General features: G+C 44.9%; 1 protein-coding gene across 2 annotated transcripts in view; it reads right to left on the bottom strand.

Annotated features, from left to right (window-relative positions):
• The window catches only part of UNC5C (unc-5 netrin receptor C), a 243,501-nt gene extending 229,014 nt beyond the window's left edge, over positions 1-14,487 (bottom strand). The window contains exon 1 of one of the 2 annotated variants that reach the window (XM_023927008.2): positions 13,948-14,487. In XM_023927008.2, the coding sequence (XP_023782776.1) occupies positions 13,948-14,071 (124 nt within the window). In that variant the 5' untranslated portion in view covers positions 14,072-14,487. The remainder of the gene's footprint in view (positions 1-13,947) is intronic. The other variant, XM_023927009.2, reaches the window with a different exon arrangement.
• Between the last annotated feature and the right edge of the window lie 976 nt (positions 14,488-15,463).

Genomic DNA, 15,463 nt, shown 5'->3' with positions numbered 1-15,463 from the left:
CTGATGTATCTTAAAATATTGACCATCTAAAAGCAATGCCAAGGAGCTCCCTTTACACAAACAGGCTCTGTGTATCCCCTCAAGGATGCAGGGAGAAAAAATGAGAACTGCTGTGGCATATCCCAATATTATTTCCTACCTCTAACAATTGTTAGTTGTGGTTTTTATTTTGGGGGGTAGGATCCTAAGCTTGAGAGGTCCATAGCTCAGGGGGGCAGCATTCCTGAGGAGCCTGGCACAGTTTTGGAGAGTAATGATTTTTCAGAGCGTGCAACAGCCAAAACATTTGAAAATTTATGTCAACTTTAGAGGGGGAATCCAACTGCAGAACAAGGGTAGAAAAATTCCCAAAGTGGATATTTTTCAAATTTGCCTTTCTAAATAGTACTTTAGTTACCTTATTTTTTATGTTATTTTAGAGATTAAAGAAAATTTCCAAGTAACAAAAATTGCAGAATGCTCTCTTTTGCACAACTTCTTGTTAAGGTGTTTTTGTGCAGGGTAAAATGGCTTGAGGGGTAATCATAAGCTTTCTTTGGAACCTTCAAGACACGTTTCTGAATTGGACAAAACACGCAGACAGTTTGAGCTCTCAAAGATGGTTTAGATGCCTCATGCAACCCCAGATATTCTGCAATAGATAGATAACTGGTCACATTTTCTCCCTTCTATTTAAAGACCGGTTCAAAGCCTTCCCAGAAAGAGGGGGCCCACTACATAACACAGTATCATAAGTCCCCAGCAGCCCGCTACAAGCCTGGCTCCTGGTCACCTCTGGCTTCCCAGCCTTTTGGCCAGCTGAATTAACAGCAAAACCAGCTGCCTCTTTGTGCCTTAGGCACATCTTTCAGCCTTGGTATACAATACACAGACATCCAGACAGATAAAAATAGCAAAACTTTGAGAAAGACAAAGAGTATTGGCACTGCAATGCCTTTTCCAATGAACAATATCCATGGTTGTACTGAAGCAATTGTCCCGTGCCAATGTGACTGGCGTCATTTTGTTAGCTCCAGCATAATTTAATTACATAATTTTCCCAGCTCATGAATGTGTATATATTTACTTTTTTATAATAAAACACAGTAATGATTTTTTTAAAATAATTTTCAGGCAAAGTAGTGCAAGAGGCTAAGAAGGAACATATGGTAAAAGTAATTTTTGACCTATGTTTTATCCTCAAAACCCAAAAGTGGATTCAGTATTAAAATCAAAGCACTCTAAGTATATTATGAAATATTTACAGCTGTTATTACTGCCTGATTTATGTGTGCCAGAGACCAGATTATTCAGGCTGGTTTCACAAGCAATATGTCAGTAAACAGGATTTTGTTTGGTAATTATATTAAACATGTCCATATAAGCTTTGAATTAATTATAAACTGTATTTTACTGTACTTGATAAAAGCACTAAGCAGCAAGAACTAACGATGGCAGAAAGGTCTCCTCTCATTTTCAATAAAGCTTTCCATGTGAAAATCTGTCAACATGAAAAAGTTGCTGCTTGTAATTAAAACCAGGCTTTAGTTCAGTACTATGTTTACATGTTATGTTCCAGAAGGGGGAAAAATGCAATTAAATTACTCTCCTCAAACCCCGTGGCTCGCAAACACACAATCTGCTTTGGGCACACTACCGATGTCAGCCCCTACAGCAAGGAAGACACAAACTACCAGGCTTGGCCTCATGTCACGTTTGGGAGTTTTGCACAAGTGGCACAGTGTGCTGAGAGTGCAAGGGAGCCCTCCAGGTACATTCAGAGGATGTTTGCAGTGGGTTTGTCTGCCCACATCAGGCAGTGCTCCTGTCGGCATCGCACCAGTCTCCGCCAATGGACAGATAATGACACAGCAGAGGCAGAGGAGGTTACAGCAGTGCTTCACCAGACTTGGGAGGTGTCAGCAAGCGACTAATTACCCCTCTGCTCTAGCTCTCACATTAACTTACTAAGCCACCCCTTGCCTGTCTCCACAACAGCTTCACAGCACAAGGTCTATTTTCGAGGCAGGCTTCAAAGCGACTTCTCTCAATTAGACCCACTGCCAAATCAGGTGCTAAACTGTGCTTCTGTGGGTGCCAAGACCACAGTGCTGGGACCTCAGCCTGCTGGTTGCCTCTGGAGATGAACGCTAAGTTCCTCACCTGGAACACATCCCAATACCAAACACACGCTGTTTTTTCACCACATTTTTTCAACCCTTTTTTTTGATACATAGAGATGGGTGAATGCTATTTGCTGTGCCACTGGTTATCTGGAATTTCAGACCATAGGATACAAACACTATCTTGACACATTTAAAGGTTTCCACACCGCTGTAATGAGACATATTTCCTAAATAGCCAGGAAACAACCTTCTTCCATGGCAACCCAGTGCTCTACATGAGAAACCATCTTACAGACTTCAGTATAAACTTTTCTCAAACAAGGTCATATTATATTTAATGATAAAAAACCAAGCAGATAAGCAGCTCTGTGCTTATCCTGCATTACAAAAGCCTGTACACTGGATTTGTTAATCTAGCTTTAATTCAGAAACCTGACACTCCCTGCTTTTCTTGTATCCATTTTTGTTTCTCATTAATGCAACCAGATGGTGACTTCAGTTTGATTACAATTCTGCCTACTTTAATGCGAACTCTTCATCTTACTAGTATCAGATGACATTTGCTTTTCTTAATGTACATAGTTTTAGGAAAAGTACAGTGCTATTGCTGTGTTACATGAAAAATTCCAATATACATTTAGCTGACATAGCATCAGCTGGTGTTTAAACTTGGCTTAGCTAATGGACTTTTAATGTCAGTGGGGTTGTGTGCAGTTACTGGCTATTAGCAGGAATGGGCCCTTTCTATAAAAATCACTTTTCCTCAAGTGTGTTGTTTGAACATTCCTTCCCCTGATTTAGTGACTGTCACCAAATACAAAACAAATGCAAGGACATTGGAATCTACTGTTATCTTTAAAACCAACTTAACCTCAGCCTGGCCTTCACACAGATGAAGTATGTTCTGCATTGGTACTAGTGAACACAAAACTTTAAAGACAAAAGACCAAATTTTCCCTGCCTTCCTGCAGTGAGTAAATCCCAGGCAATCCAGTGAAAATAATCAGACAAAGTAAATTTGATCACAATACTGTAATCTATTGATTTCCCTAAACAAAAAAAGGCAATGAAACCAAGTGCTGGCAAAATGATCTGATCAGTAAAACAAAGCACATTTATAGTCCACACAAAGTCACTTTGCCACTTAAATTAATTTTCTTTGCAAATATTTCTCAGAAAAGCAAATTTAAAACTTTATTCTGGAGACAACAAAATGATAGAAATGTCTATAAAGTAAGTAATTAAATTAGGCATTTTAATTTTTTTTAAGATTTGGAAGGTTTTATCTAATAGCCATGTTTACTACAATGAATTAATATCTAACTATTTTTTTGGGGGGGAGGGGTGGGTGTGGAGGGAAAATAAAGATTCATACAGAAATATTTCAGGACAAGCAAAATACAAAAGTCAGCAGCTGAGCAGTTTTGCCTTTTCCAGTGCTCGTGAAAGGCATATGGCACTTCTCATTCTACTGCCTGCACCAGGATAACAACTGCTTTTGTTACCAGCCACCAGGCTGCACTTCTAACTTAAAATTTTGAAACCCATGCTTTTAGAGGCAGAGCTCTTTAGTTCAAAAATGATTGCTAAGGCAGGAAATTGCCACACATTTGTGTGTAATAGATATTTACGTGGGTATCTGCCTACAGTTGGTGACATTTGGCTGTCAGTGTTCTTATCTAAAATATCGTAACAAAAAGCCAAGCAATAAAACCATCTACCTGAAAGAACTTTGCAAACTTGTTTTCAACTGAGGCACCGTGTTAATCTCTCTATAGGAAAGAGCCACATTGCTACATTGAAGAGAAATGGAAAGTCTCAAAGCTATTAAAATTATTTTGCTTAAAAAAAACACCCAAAACAAGCAAACAAACAAACAAACAGGAAAAAAACCAAAAACCAAAGCAAAAAAGAAACAACCTTGCAAGAAAACTTGCCACCACGTAAACTGAGATCAAAGTTTGTTGATCCTAGAGTCTCACTCTACTGTGTCAATGTATTTTTAACACAGAAGCAAATCATCATCTGGCATATGCTGGCTCTGAAATTAATGGAGCTACATTTGGTGGTGGTCATAAACTGGCATTGTACCACATAAGTCTATCCTTGGTATAAATATTAGGCATTTGAAAAAATAACAAAACAAAAGAAAACTGATAGTGAAACTGACAGGTCCCAGTCCTGAACTTTCTAGCTACAAACTTTCTAGTTACTTGGGAAGTAAGAAATTAGGAACTTCCTATTTGCTCCAGTACAGCTATTTTGCATGACAAAGAGAAGGAAAACACACACTCCTATTCTTGCCAGCAGAGATCTGCTGCATAAGAAGATTGCTGCATTTTGTTTGAGCAAGAAACCAAAAAAGTTACCCTCACCTTCAAAAACTGGTGAGGAAGCAGAAAGGAAGTCCCTCAAGCTAGGTTTGAAATGTCTGCATGAAAAGAGTTTTTAATGGGGACAAAGATTTGTCAAAAAGTAGTGCAGCTTTGGGGCCAAAAACCTTTGAGCAAGGAATAAAATTGTTTAATGGGACAATTCAGCAAGATTCTCTGTGAATAGTACTTGTAGAAGAGCAGAGTCTTCCCCATTTAATTACAGATCCATTCCTTAACCAGACAGAGTTCTAGTTTCCACAATGAACCCTGATTTTCAGAATAAGTGGCCAAGTTTAACGGAGAAAACTTTATCTCTTCCTAGTTGAAAGCACTAGAGAGTTTTATCCTGTTAACAGAGGTTCATGCAGCAGAGATTTCTCTATAGTCTCATCTGAGTGCAGACATGAAATTGCAGACTGGGCACCTCACTGTTTGCCAGTTAGCCCCAGCTATTCACTGTTAGGCACAGCCACTCATCTTTTGTATGTGTAGAGCTGCAGAGCAAGCAGGCAGACACACAAAATTGTGGGAAAAGGGAAAGGTGAGAGGGATACATCTGCGCTGACTCCATGAGCAGCTGGCAAAACTTAGAGATTTCATTCTCTAATGAAAGAGAAAATTCATTCAGAATAAGGCAGCGTGCACATCTGTACTTGGAATTACTCCTCCTAAGTGCCCACACTTCCGTCAGCGTAGGTAAATCCAGTGCCCATTAGAACAGAATTAGTCTCGCTTGCTATTCTGTCCCACTTCTTACTCCTTGATTTCAGTATGACTGAACTGCAATTAACCTCATTCAGGGAGACTGTACTTTATTTTCACTGACTATGTAAACTTTCCAGTATAAACACATATGTTGGGAGTGGATAAGACAAGCGATGTATTTCAACAATAGATACATCATATCATAAAAGTGCAGCAATTCATATTCTCGCCATTATTTTGGCAAACTGATGGCTGGAGTATAGCTCTCCAAGAAGCTCTGAATTACTTATAATCCTGTGGTGATCCCTTTTCACTGTCTCATGTGAAATGCACTGAAATCAAGCAAAGAAACACCTGGGGAGCAACTATCAGTTCAAACAAGTTTCCAAAACAGTTGCAATAAAGTCAACCTCTTCAACAGAGTATTCAAGGCTTGCTTGCACATTTCCTTATATCTAGCTGGTGAAATTCAAGATTTCTCAAACAAAAAAAATGCATCCAGCACTCAGGGGACCACAAAAAATGCAAGCTTTCCTTTTTCTCACAAGATACACCGCTAATCCACTGAGATTAACATTTCAACCTCTCACTCAATATAAGACTAAGAAATAAAGCTACTTTACTTCTTGAAAATAACCAAAAAGGGATTGGCAGGAGCTACCTAACAAGAAAATGCTCAGCTGTTGCCAGGCCAGTGAAATCTATCTGAGCTCCTTAGCATAATTGTTGAAAATGTTCCTGCAACAAGAGAAAAAAGATACTGATTTAATTGCCTAGGCAACCTCACAGCTTTTATGACTCATAAGGCAACAGGGTCCTCTGGAGCACAAGTCATTCATTCAGACGAATGAAGTACAGTTGAATAACATAGTACTGAATTGCAGATTAAACCCAAACCAAACAAAACAGCCCAGGACAGTGATCCTTATTCCATTTACAGCAGTGCTGCAGTCATGTGCTGGAACTGCTCTTCCTCCTTCCAAATTGGAGATAACATTGTGGATTGCGTTGGGCAAAGCAAATCCTTCCAAGCTCCCTGCCATCAGAAATTCAGAGTTTCTAGGAAGCATCCCTGTTCCTGAGCAACAGCATATACTTCTGCCTGTTCCTTTGTTCTGGTTCTGGCCAGCACACAGCCAGTTTTTGCAGTAGCCAGGAGGGGGCACGGCTAGGTCCCAGATACACCAGCTCTCTTAATTTTCCAGGGATGAGGTGAAGGGCTCTCTTCCAAGGGTAGGGTGGCAGAGGGAGCGGTCAGGCATTGCTGTGGTCAGGGAGTTTCCATGTGAATCATTCCCCTCTTTCTCGCACCTTCTGTCGTCACTATTGTTACTGTACATTTTCTTACCTAACTGCTGTTCCCAGGAAATTGTTCTTAGCTTAACCCATGATCTTTACATTGTGTGCCTCCAATTCACCATCCCACCTCAGGGGAGGGGAGGAAGGAGAGAGAGAGAGAGCAGCATGTGGTTTGGAGGGTCTGAGTGGGAGAGACCATTCCTAACCCATTGCACCCTTTTATACATATTTCTAGATTAGCAGATATAAAGAAATCATCAGTGAGACCCAAGAAATTCAACATTGAGAAGGTACCTGAGAGCCAACGTGGCATTCCCTCTGTAGCATTACCTCCTCTTTGGGGATTCCTTCTGCAGCATCCCCTCTTTCTTCAGAGAAGAATGGACTGGAGTGCCAGTCTTGGCTACTCAGAAAACTTGAGCTCATGTTTTAAGCATTTGCTCTGCAGGCTTAGGCAATTCCCCCTAGACCTCTCCACCAAACAGTGATAAATAAAGCGAACTTCCAAATCCAGCAAAATAGAGACTGAGTAACTGAGGCAATGTTACAAACAAGAACTTCCCATTGTCTCCAGCAATGCAAACATTTAGCAAAGCTCTGCTAAAGACACAGCAGCAGATATTCCGCACAGGAGGTATCACCAACTCAGACAAGCACACACAGCTTTTTGGGTGTCTCTCCTGTCCTGCCCGTGTGAGACTCACAACAAAGGTAAGTGAGAATCTGAGGAGGGGCTGAAGCACTGCAGCATCACACACTGACAGGGGAGATATCCCTGTCTTGATGGACTCTTTGGCTGCTGTGCAAGCTAGAGCAGCACTGCTCGTATTCAGGGAGCAGCAAAGGTACTCACCTAAATTCAGCATTGCCTGATGCTCCCTGCTGGAAATAAGGGCATCACTGAGAATCTGGGTCTCCATCTCAATCTGCATCTCAGTAAAACCAGTGTGATTTAAAACAAAAACAAACAAAACCAAACCAAAACAACAACAAAACGCCAAACAAAAAAAATACCAAACAAAACCCCAAACATCAAGATCTAGGAAGCACTGTAAATATATGCCATAACTGGTGCTAACCACGACAGTAAATTAAGTCTAACAGCGAGGTTTTTCCACTAGTTGAAATACATGGAAAAGCATAAATGGAAATGAAAACCATTGTTGTCAGAAGACTTCACAACTTTTTAACTTCTTCATTTTCACTGAACACCTAAAACATTTTCATAGAGCATAAATACAAATAGTTTGGACAGTATGGTAAATTTTCAGTGCTTTATTGACTTTTTCTCTAAAATAACTGAATCATTTCTGGTTTTGATTAAGATTTATTTATTTTTTTTCCAACCTCCCCTGAGCAAATAAACAAAAAAGAATCTTTTTTTTCCTCTTTTGTTTTCCCCTAGATTTTCCATGTTGATAAAAAGGGTATTTCTCAGCGAGACTGTTTTCACATGAAGCTCTTTCTCCCCAGCCCAAACTTTTAGATAATGTGCCAGGCTATAAAGGGACTCCCCAAATCCTGGTGTTTGATGACTTGGGAGGAAATCCCATATTTCCTGCTTAACGTCCATGTGATTTGGGATGGAGTCATAAAAACAAACAGGAAGTTGTTCTAGTGATGACTACCCAGGGAGAAAGCTATGTACAAGCATCTCTGAGGTTACTGAAAGCTGGGAAAACCTCTGGCAGCTCCTGCCCCGCTGCTGCCACTCACTGCACCTTACTTGTGCGTGGTGTTTTTGTACAAGCAGAGCCAGCTTTGAGGAAAACAACTGGAACACAGCTGCAGTTTGGGGCTTTCCTTTAGCTCCTCCAGCTAGTGTGCTCAGAGTTTTACGCTACATCCTCACACCAGAAAGATAAATCTAAGTACAATAACCACAATGGATCTTCTGCAAAATATTTAACCAAACCTATCACGAACCCAACAACAATACTAAATAAATCATCTCTCCACCACAGCAGTGCAGGTGGGGGCGGGAGTACCTACAGATGACCCCATTAAATTAAACACAGGGGAATAAAGTATGCTCAAAATCAAGGGGAATTTTGTTGCTCCTATTTATTCTGTGTAAAGTTCTTTATAGCCATTTCCCTTTTTAGCATAATTTCAAATGCTTGCTTGCCAATGATGCAAATTAAGTGTTTCTTTGAATACAGTTTGCCTCCCAGAAGACTTAATAACATTTCCTTCAGACTGCCTCTTGGATAATATTATGATGGAAAGATCCAGGGGTGCCTGCTCCTGAGACTGGCCTCTACTGAGCACACAAAATAAATCACTTAAACCACCACCATTCCTTCAGTCCTTGGAAGCAGCCGGCACAGAGCTGTGCCTCTGCACAACATTATCCTGACGCTGTGCTGATGGAGGCTGTGGCCAACCGGAAAACCACAGCTCGTCTCTTACTCCTTTCCTTTGATTCTTGACTTGTAGTGGAGAAGCTGTTTTGTACCTCCGAGCCGAATGCGCAGCAGAGCCGGCTGATGTAAATGACAGACGCTGTAATTACTGCTTCACTGGCACCGGTGCCAAGATCGCTGCCTGCTAGACTTGAATACCTCCACTGGGTGGCCAACAAGATGTGCACTTCACAAACCAGCACAGCCCTCTCCCCACCCTAAAGGGAGGAAAGACAATGCCATTTTTTTCCTAAAGGGACGTATGTGAAATACATTGCATAGGCAGAGCATCCACGATTACACTTTCATTTCAAAGATAGCCTCCAGTAACACGTTTTCAATGACAAACCAGCAGCCTGAGACTCACATTGAGCCCAATCCTCTTCGGCTAAATCACAGCAAACTGTTCACTGGCCCAAGTGATGCAAATTTACCCAGGAACTCCCCTTTGCACCAGCAAACTTGTTTTTCTGATGAGCTGCAAAAGTAATTTCCTTGCCTTTTTGTAGAAAAAGTATCCAGAACAGATTTCTAGAAAGCCTAATCATGTAAAATCCAGAAAGAACCAGAAATCAAGAAATACAGCCATACACTATAAAACAGGTTACTAAAAACAAGATTGTTTTGCTGGTAGCATGACATAGATGTAGCTTTGCTTTTCGAAGTATAACTCTCCTTTGTATTCTAGTTATGCACAGAATTCTAGTCATACACTGTACAGAAATAGTTGTTGTCCTTCTCAGCCTGGGCTTCTCTCACTTTCCATAGGAACTGATTTGCTTTGTATCCTATTCAACTGAACTGGATAGACTGTGCCACAAAACACCTCTCTTCTATTTGCATGAAAACCAAGATATTTACCTGGAAATGTCTAATAAATATAACGCACATTTTCTCCTTTCCTACTGCACAGACCAGCTATGGAACTGATTTGCCTGGCCTTGGCACAGAGTTGTATTCCTGTTTTCAGATGCACTGTATTTGGAAAATTAAATTAGGAAAATCTTTTTAATTTGGTTAAGGCTGTTTCCTGTTTCTGAATTTGGATGTCACACACACAAAGCTAGTCCCAAAATATAGTGAATAACTGGGGTTTAAGACCATTACCAAAGAAAAATAAAGTTGTGTGGTGAATGATCCATGTAAAGTGATTAAGTGCAAACATGCACAACAACTGTGGAAATGTTTAGATGCACTCTGGCATTCTTACTGTACAGAGGAATAAATGACACTGACAGAAATGCTGAAGAGCCATCAGGAGGAGCCTGTATGTGATCTATATATTTTTTCCATAACTCTTGCAACCAGCTGCCAGAGCCTGGAGCCAGAGGAAGAAGAGCTCAGATTCTGACTCCCATGTTCCCAGGGAGGACTCTCCTCTATGCACTGATTCATCCACTTAATTTTAATCCTGCTTAAACTGCACCTCTGTCAGCAAAGGATACACAGTGGCTGCTTTGCCTTCAGAAAAGAGTACCGCAGTACTAAAATGCTACTCAGAAACAGTACAGGCTACCACATCCAGCTCAAACTTGCCAGCATTGCTGAAATCTACCACAGTGCATCACTTTAAAACAGATTAATGCTCCAAAGGGCCTTATCCATTCACAACAAAATACTACTTGGCTCTTGCTTTATTAATACAAATACTACACCCACATGATCAAGTACAAGAGGTCCACTGATGCATCAAGATAATTAAGTCCTTTCCCCGCCTTTTTTTCAACAAGATGTGTTTAGGTATTTAATTAGGAAATGCATCCCCAAAAGGTTAGTACATTCACATGTTATATTTCACTTTTTCCGCACTAAGCATTTTCAAACTGCTGCTGTTGCTAATACAGACTATGCTGGGGCAAGACAAATATCTGCACATATGGCTCTTTTACAGTTTTCTTTTTAAATTATCACTTCAATTTAATTAGGTTTGAGGGGTTAAGCATGAAAAATGCACTCCTTCATTGTAAAGAAACAAATGAAACACAACCTCATTAATACGTAGTCCATTTAGCTTTTCAACCATCTTTTACACCATCGTTATTAACCCCAAAAGCTGTCTGAATCATGCTTGTCACTACAGATAAATAGCCCGACCCTCCCTTTTGTCCCACCTGCACAACAAGAAGGTGGGTACCACAAGATAGGTGGATAACAGTTTGGGAGACGGGAAACATTGGGGCTGTAGGGGAGCACAGCAGCTGAAACCCAATCTCTGCTGACTGAAGAGCCAAAGGAAAAGTTCTTCATAGGGAGATGGCACAGAAATGCCCAGCAGGGGCATAGTTTGGAGCATTCAAATTCTAATTCTGATGTAGCTTATCATAGAGGTATAGTAAATGCAGTGAATGCCAGACCACAGTTGATTCTGGCTTGATTATCGCTCTGGCCCCATTCACACCGCTTTGAGAATTAAGGGCTGTCTCTACCATTGCAGCCATTTCCTGCTCTCTCCTGATAACAGCGGAAAAATACTTAGACAGCTTCAGATAAGAAGATAAGAAATACTCATAAAACAAAAAGTGTATTTAGGTCTGCTGAGAAGCTCACAGGAGGACGCCGAGATGCAGTGATAATGAATCTGCCAGGGAGTGAGGGGGGGTTGGTCCACCAAGCCCTCAGTTAATAAATTCATCTTCTACCAGGGAAAGGAAGGGTTGAAAACACAAGTCCCAGCAATGCTCATGGCTTCCTCAGCCTGCTTCAAAAGCTAAAGATAGTTGGGGAATTGAGATGAAACATGTATGGTTTTGAAGTGTATACATAGAATAGAAGGGAAACTTTGCCCGGTGCTATATGATGAGGAAACTTCCTGAAGAGGGCATAGTTAAACTGTTGATTCATTGCCTCACTGAAGCACCGAGTACACATACACACACACATGAAGATCCCCACTGCACACAACAATCAGAAAATCCCTCAGCTCTGGGAAAAATGCCAAAACCACGTCTGCACCCAAATTCTCTGCCTCGTCCTAGCAATAAAAATAAAAGTATACACAGGAAAAAAAAAAGAAAAAAAAGTCCAAAACAAAGAGCTATATCCCTAGCAGATTCCCTGGATTTTTCACTCTGTTGTGGAAGTTTATCACACATCACACATTAGGAAGTGTTGGAGAGTTCTCCATCTCTTTCTGGGTAGGTGAGCACAGCTGTGTTCTGTGGCAGGTCCCACACGTGCAGTGTAGGAACAGGGGCCCGGCTCCTCTGCCCTCGTGGCATTTCTGTCACACAGCGTTGTGTCACACAGGGTAAGTGTGGAAAGGAGAAACCATCTGGGAGTGTGAGGTATGAGCCCTGTGACACCGAGATGAGCGCTCTGGAACAGCAGAACACAGGGGGTCCTCTCTGCCCTGCCTGGGCCATCTGTCATGCGAAACTCGCGTGTCCTGCCAGCAGAGCAGGCAGGCTCCTTTCCACTCCAGGTTCAACTGTCTGAGGGGACCTTTCCTCTCCAACACCCCCTGACATGGTCTATCTGTATTGACACAGACTGATACATACCCCCTGACACGTAGGTCTACATGCCTATGGTACTGTTAAAACCTCTAAATACAAAATATCAAACCTAGCTTATCTTGAACATGAAACCGGTGAAAGGAAACGGTATGGAAGACACAGATGAAATGTGCCAGGATGCATTTTTGTACCCTCATTCTCTGCTTCCTCGTTTTCATGGCCAGATTTCTGATCTTCCTGTGAGACAAATGAGCAGGGGAACATGACTCTGAGGGGATGGAGTAAGTACCAACAGGAAATGGATTAGCACTCTTACATGTACAGACACGGTGTTCGGTGCACCCAGCCCACCAGCAGCAAACCTACAGCTCTGTGCCCGGGAGAACACACAGAAAGCCTGCCAGGGACACCGGGAATCAGAACAACCAGCACTGCTCTCCTGTCAAAAAGACCACAGAGGAGCGCACTTTGTAATGGCTGGGTCAGAGCACAGGGTCAGATCTGTGTAGTTTTCACAACTGCCTCTCCACGGACGTGATGTGGGGAAAATCAAGCATTCTTACACTTGCATTATGCTAGCAACTTCAAATCAAAAGTCTGGTGTATGTTACTACTTCTTGGTTACATACATGCGGAAAATAAACAGACAAAGAATCTTCTAAAATTCCTTTTCTCTTGTTAATCATACAACTGGGATTTCCCACTGCTTTAACCAACCCGCACATCTTTGGTATACGCAGCTCTGCCCACATGCAGCAGCAACCTCTCTCTTTCTCTCTCCTGTGTTCCACAAAAGCGACACATTTCCGCATTAGGTCTAACTCCTGGAAAGAAGAGAGGCACCGAGAAAGTTTGTCCAGCATCAGGTCGCAGGAGAAAAAGCCTCCTGCTGTAGCTGTCAGCCGGGGCGGGTGCCACACTGAACCAGGGCTCTTTGTGATGCTTTCAAACACCCCTAAACACGCACTGAGAAGCAATACATTGCCACTTAGAAAGGGGAATTTATACAAGAGCTACACAGGGGAGGCAGATCGAGATGCACTCCAGAATCCCCGACACGGGAGAGGAAACAAAATCTCAAAACATAAACACTGAAAGGCGGTGTCTCCCGTCGGGTGTATCATGTTTTAGGCAGGAAGAAGAAGGGCGTGGGGGGCTTTGGGGGGTTCAAGACTGACCGTGGATTGCAGAGGTCCAGGGTACGGCTTTGCCGCTGCGGAGGGACAGCCGCCCGCACCTGCCTTTCGCACGCACCTTGCCAGCTCTCCGGGGCGCACCGGAGCGGCTCTCCAGCCCCGGAGGGGTGCCGGCAGGGCTCCTTCAGCCCGAACTTCCCCTCCGCTCTCCGTGCCCCGTTTGAGGAAGGAGTGCAGGCAAACGCCTGTCCCGGCCAGGCTCAGCACCTACAGACCCGAGCCGGCCGGGGCGACCGGACCCCCCGGACCCCGGCGGGGGTCGTGCATGCGGGGGATTGAACTGTTTGCACACACAAACGCAGTAAAAAAAGATAATCACGGCATAAACTCTTATTTCTAACCCATACACGGAGGATGCTCCATCCATCCACGCATCCATGCATCCATGCATCCATCCATCGCCTTACCTTGCGCCGCGGAGCCGGGGCGGCTGGCCCCCAGGACGGCCAGGGCGGGGAGCACCACCGTCTGCAGCAGGTATCCCAGTCCCAGCCCGCAGCGGGCCGCTGTCCCCTCCAGCCCCTTCCCCATGGCCGGGGCAGCGGGGGAGCCTCACGGAGCTTTCCTGTGCCGCCTGTGCCGGCCCCGTCCCACCGCCGGGCGCGGAGCGGCGCCGAGCCCCCGCCGGGCGCTCAGGCTGCGCGGAGGGCGGCGGGGCGAGGGGCTGCGCTCGGAGCGGGCGGGCACAGGCGCTGCATGGCCCCGCGGAGGGGCGCGGAGCCGGCGGAGCGCTGCTTTCTTCCCGCGGGCGGCTCGGCGCCGCTGCCTCCACCCCGGGGGTGGGCGGGGGCCGGGGCCGGGGCTGTGGAGAGGGGGCTGCGCCGGCCGCCTGCGATAGAATGCGAGCCGGAGCGAGGAGCAGACCCAGAGGGAAGGGGGCGGGGGAGGCTGGGAGCCACCCGCAGCAGAACCGGCCCCCTTTCGCCTCCTCCGCCCGCGCCCCCTGCGCGCACACCCGCGGGCACAGGCGCACGCAGATGTCGGTGCGCACACGTGCGCGCCCGCTCACACTCCGGAACACGCTCACACACACTCCGGTACACGCTCACTCACACTCCAGCACACGCTCACACACACTCCGGTACACGCTCACTCACACTCCAGCACACGCTCACACTCCGGAACACGCTCACTCACACTCCAGCACACGCTCACTCACACTCCGGCACACGCTCACTCACACTCCGGCACACGCTCACTCACACTCCAGCACACGCTCACTCACACTCCAGCACACGCTCACTCACTCCAGCACACGCTCACTCACACTCCAGCACACGCTCACTCACACTCCAGCACACGCTCACTCACACTCCAGCACACACTCACACTCCAGCACACGCTCACTCACACTCCAGCACACGCTCACTCACACTCCAGCACACGCTCACTCACACTCCAGCACACGCTCACTCACACTCCAGCTCAGGTTCACTCACACTCCAGCACACACTCACACTCCAGCACACGCTCACTCACACTCCAGCACACGCTCACTCACACTCCAGCACACGCTCACACTCCAGCACACGCTCACTCACACTCCAGCACACGCTCACTCACACTCCAGCACACGCTCACTCACACTCCAGCACACGCTCACACTCCAGCACACGCTCACTCACTCCAGCACACGCTCACACTCCAGCACACGCTCACACTCCGGTACACGCTCACACTCCAGCACACGCTCACTCACACTCCAGCACAGGTTCACTCACACTCCAGCACACGCTCACTCACACTCCAGCACACGCTCACTCACACTCCAGCACACGCTCACTCACACTCCAGCTCAGGTTCACTCACACTCCAGCACACGCTCACTCACACTCCAGCACACGCTCACTCACACTCCAGCACACGCTCACTCACACTCCAGCTCAGGTTCACTCACACTCCAGCACACGCTCACACTCCAGC

This window comes from Cyanistes caeruleus, chromosome 5, assembly GCF_971803275.1.
Source record: "Cyanistes caeruleus chromosome 5, bCyaCae1.hap1.1, whole genome shotgun sequence".
NCBI lineage: Eukaryota > Metazoa > Chordata > Aves > Passeriformes > Paridae > Cyanistes > Cyanistes caeruleus.
The sequence above is the reverse complement of the archived record's forward strand: the minus strand, read 5'-3'. Positions and strand labels throughout refer to the sequence as shown.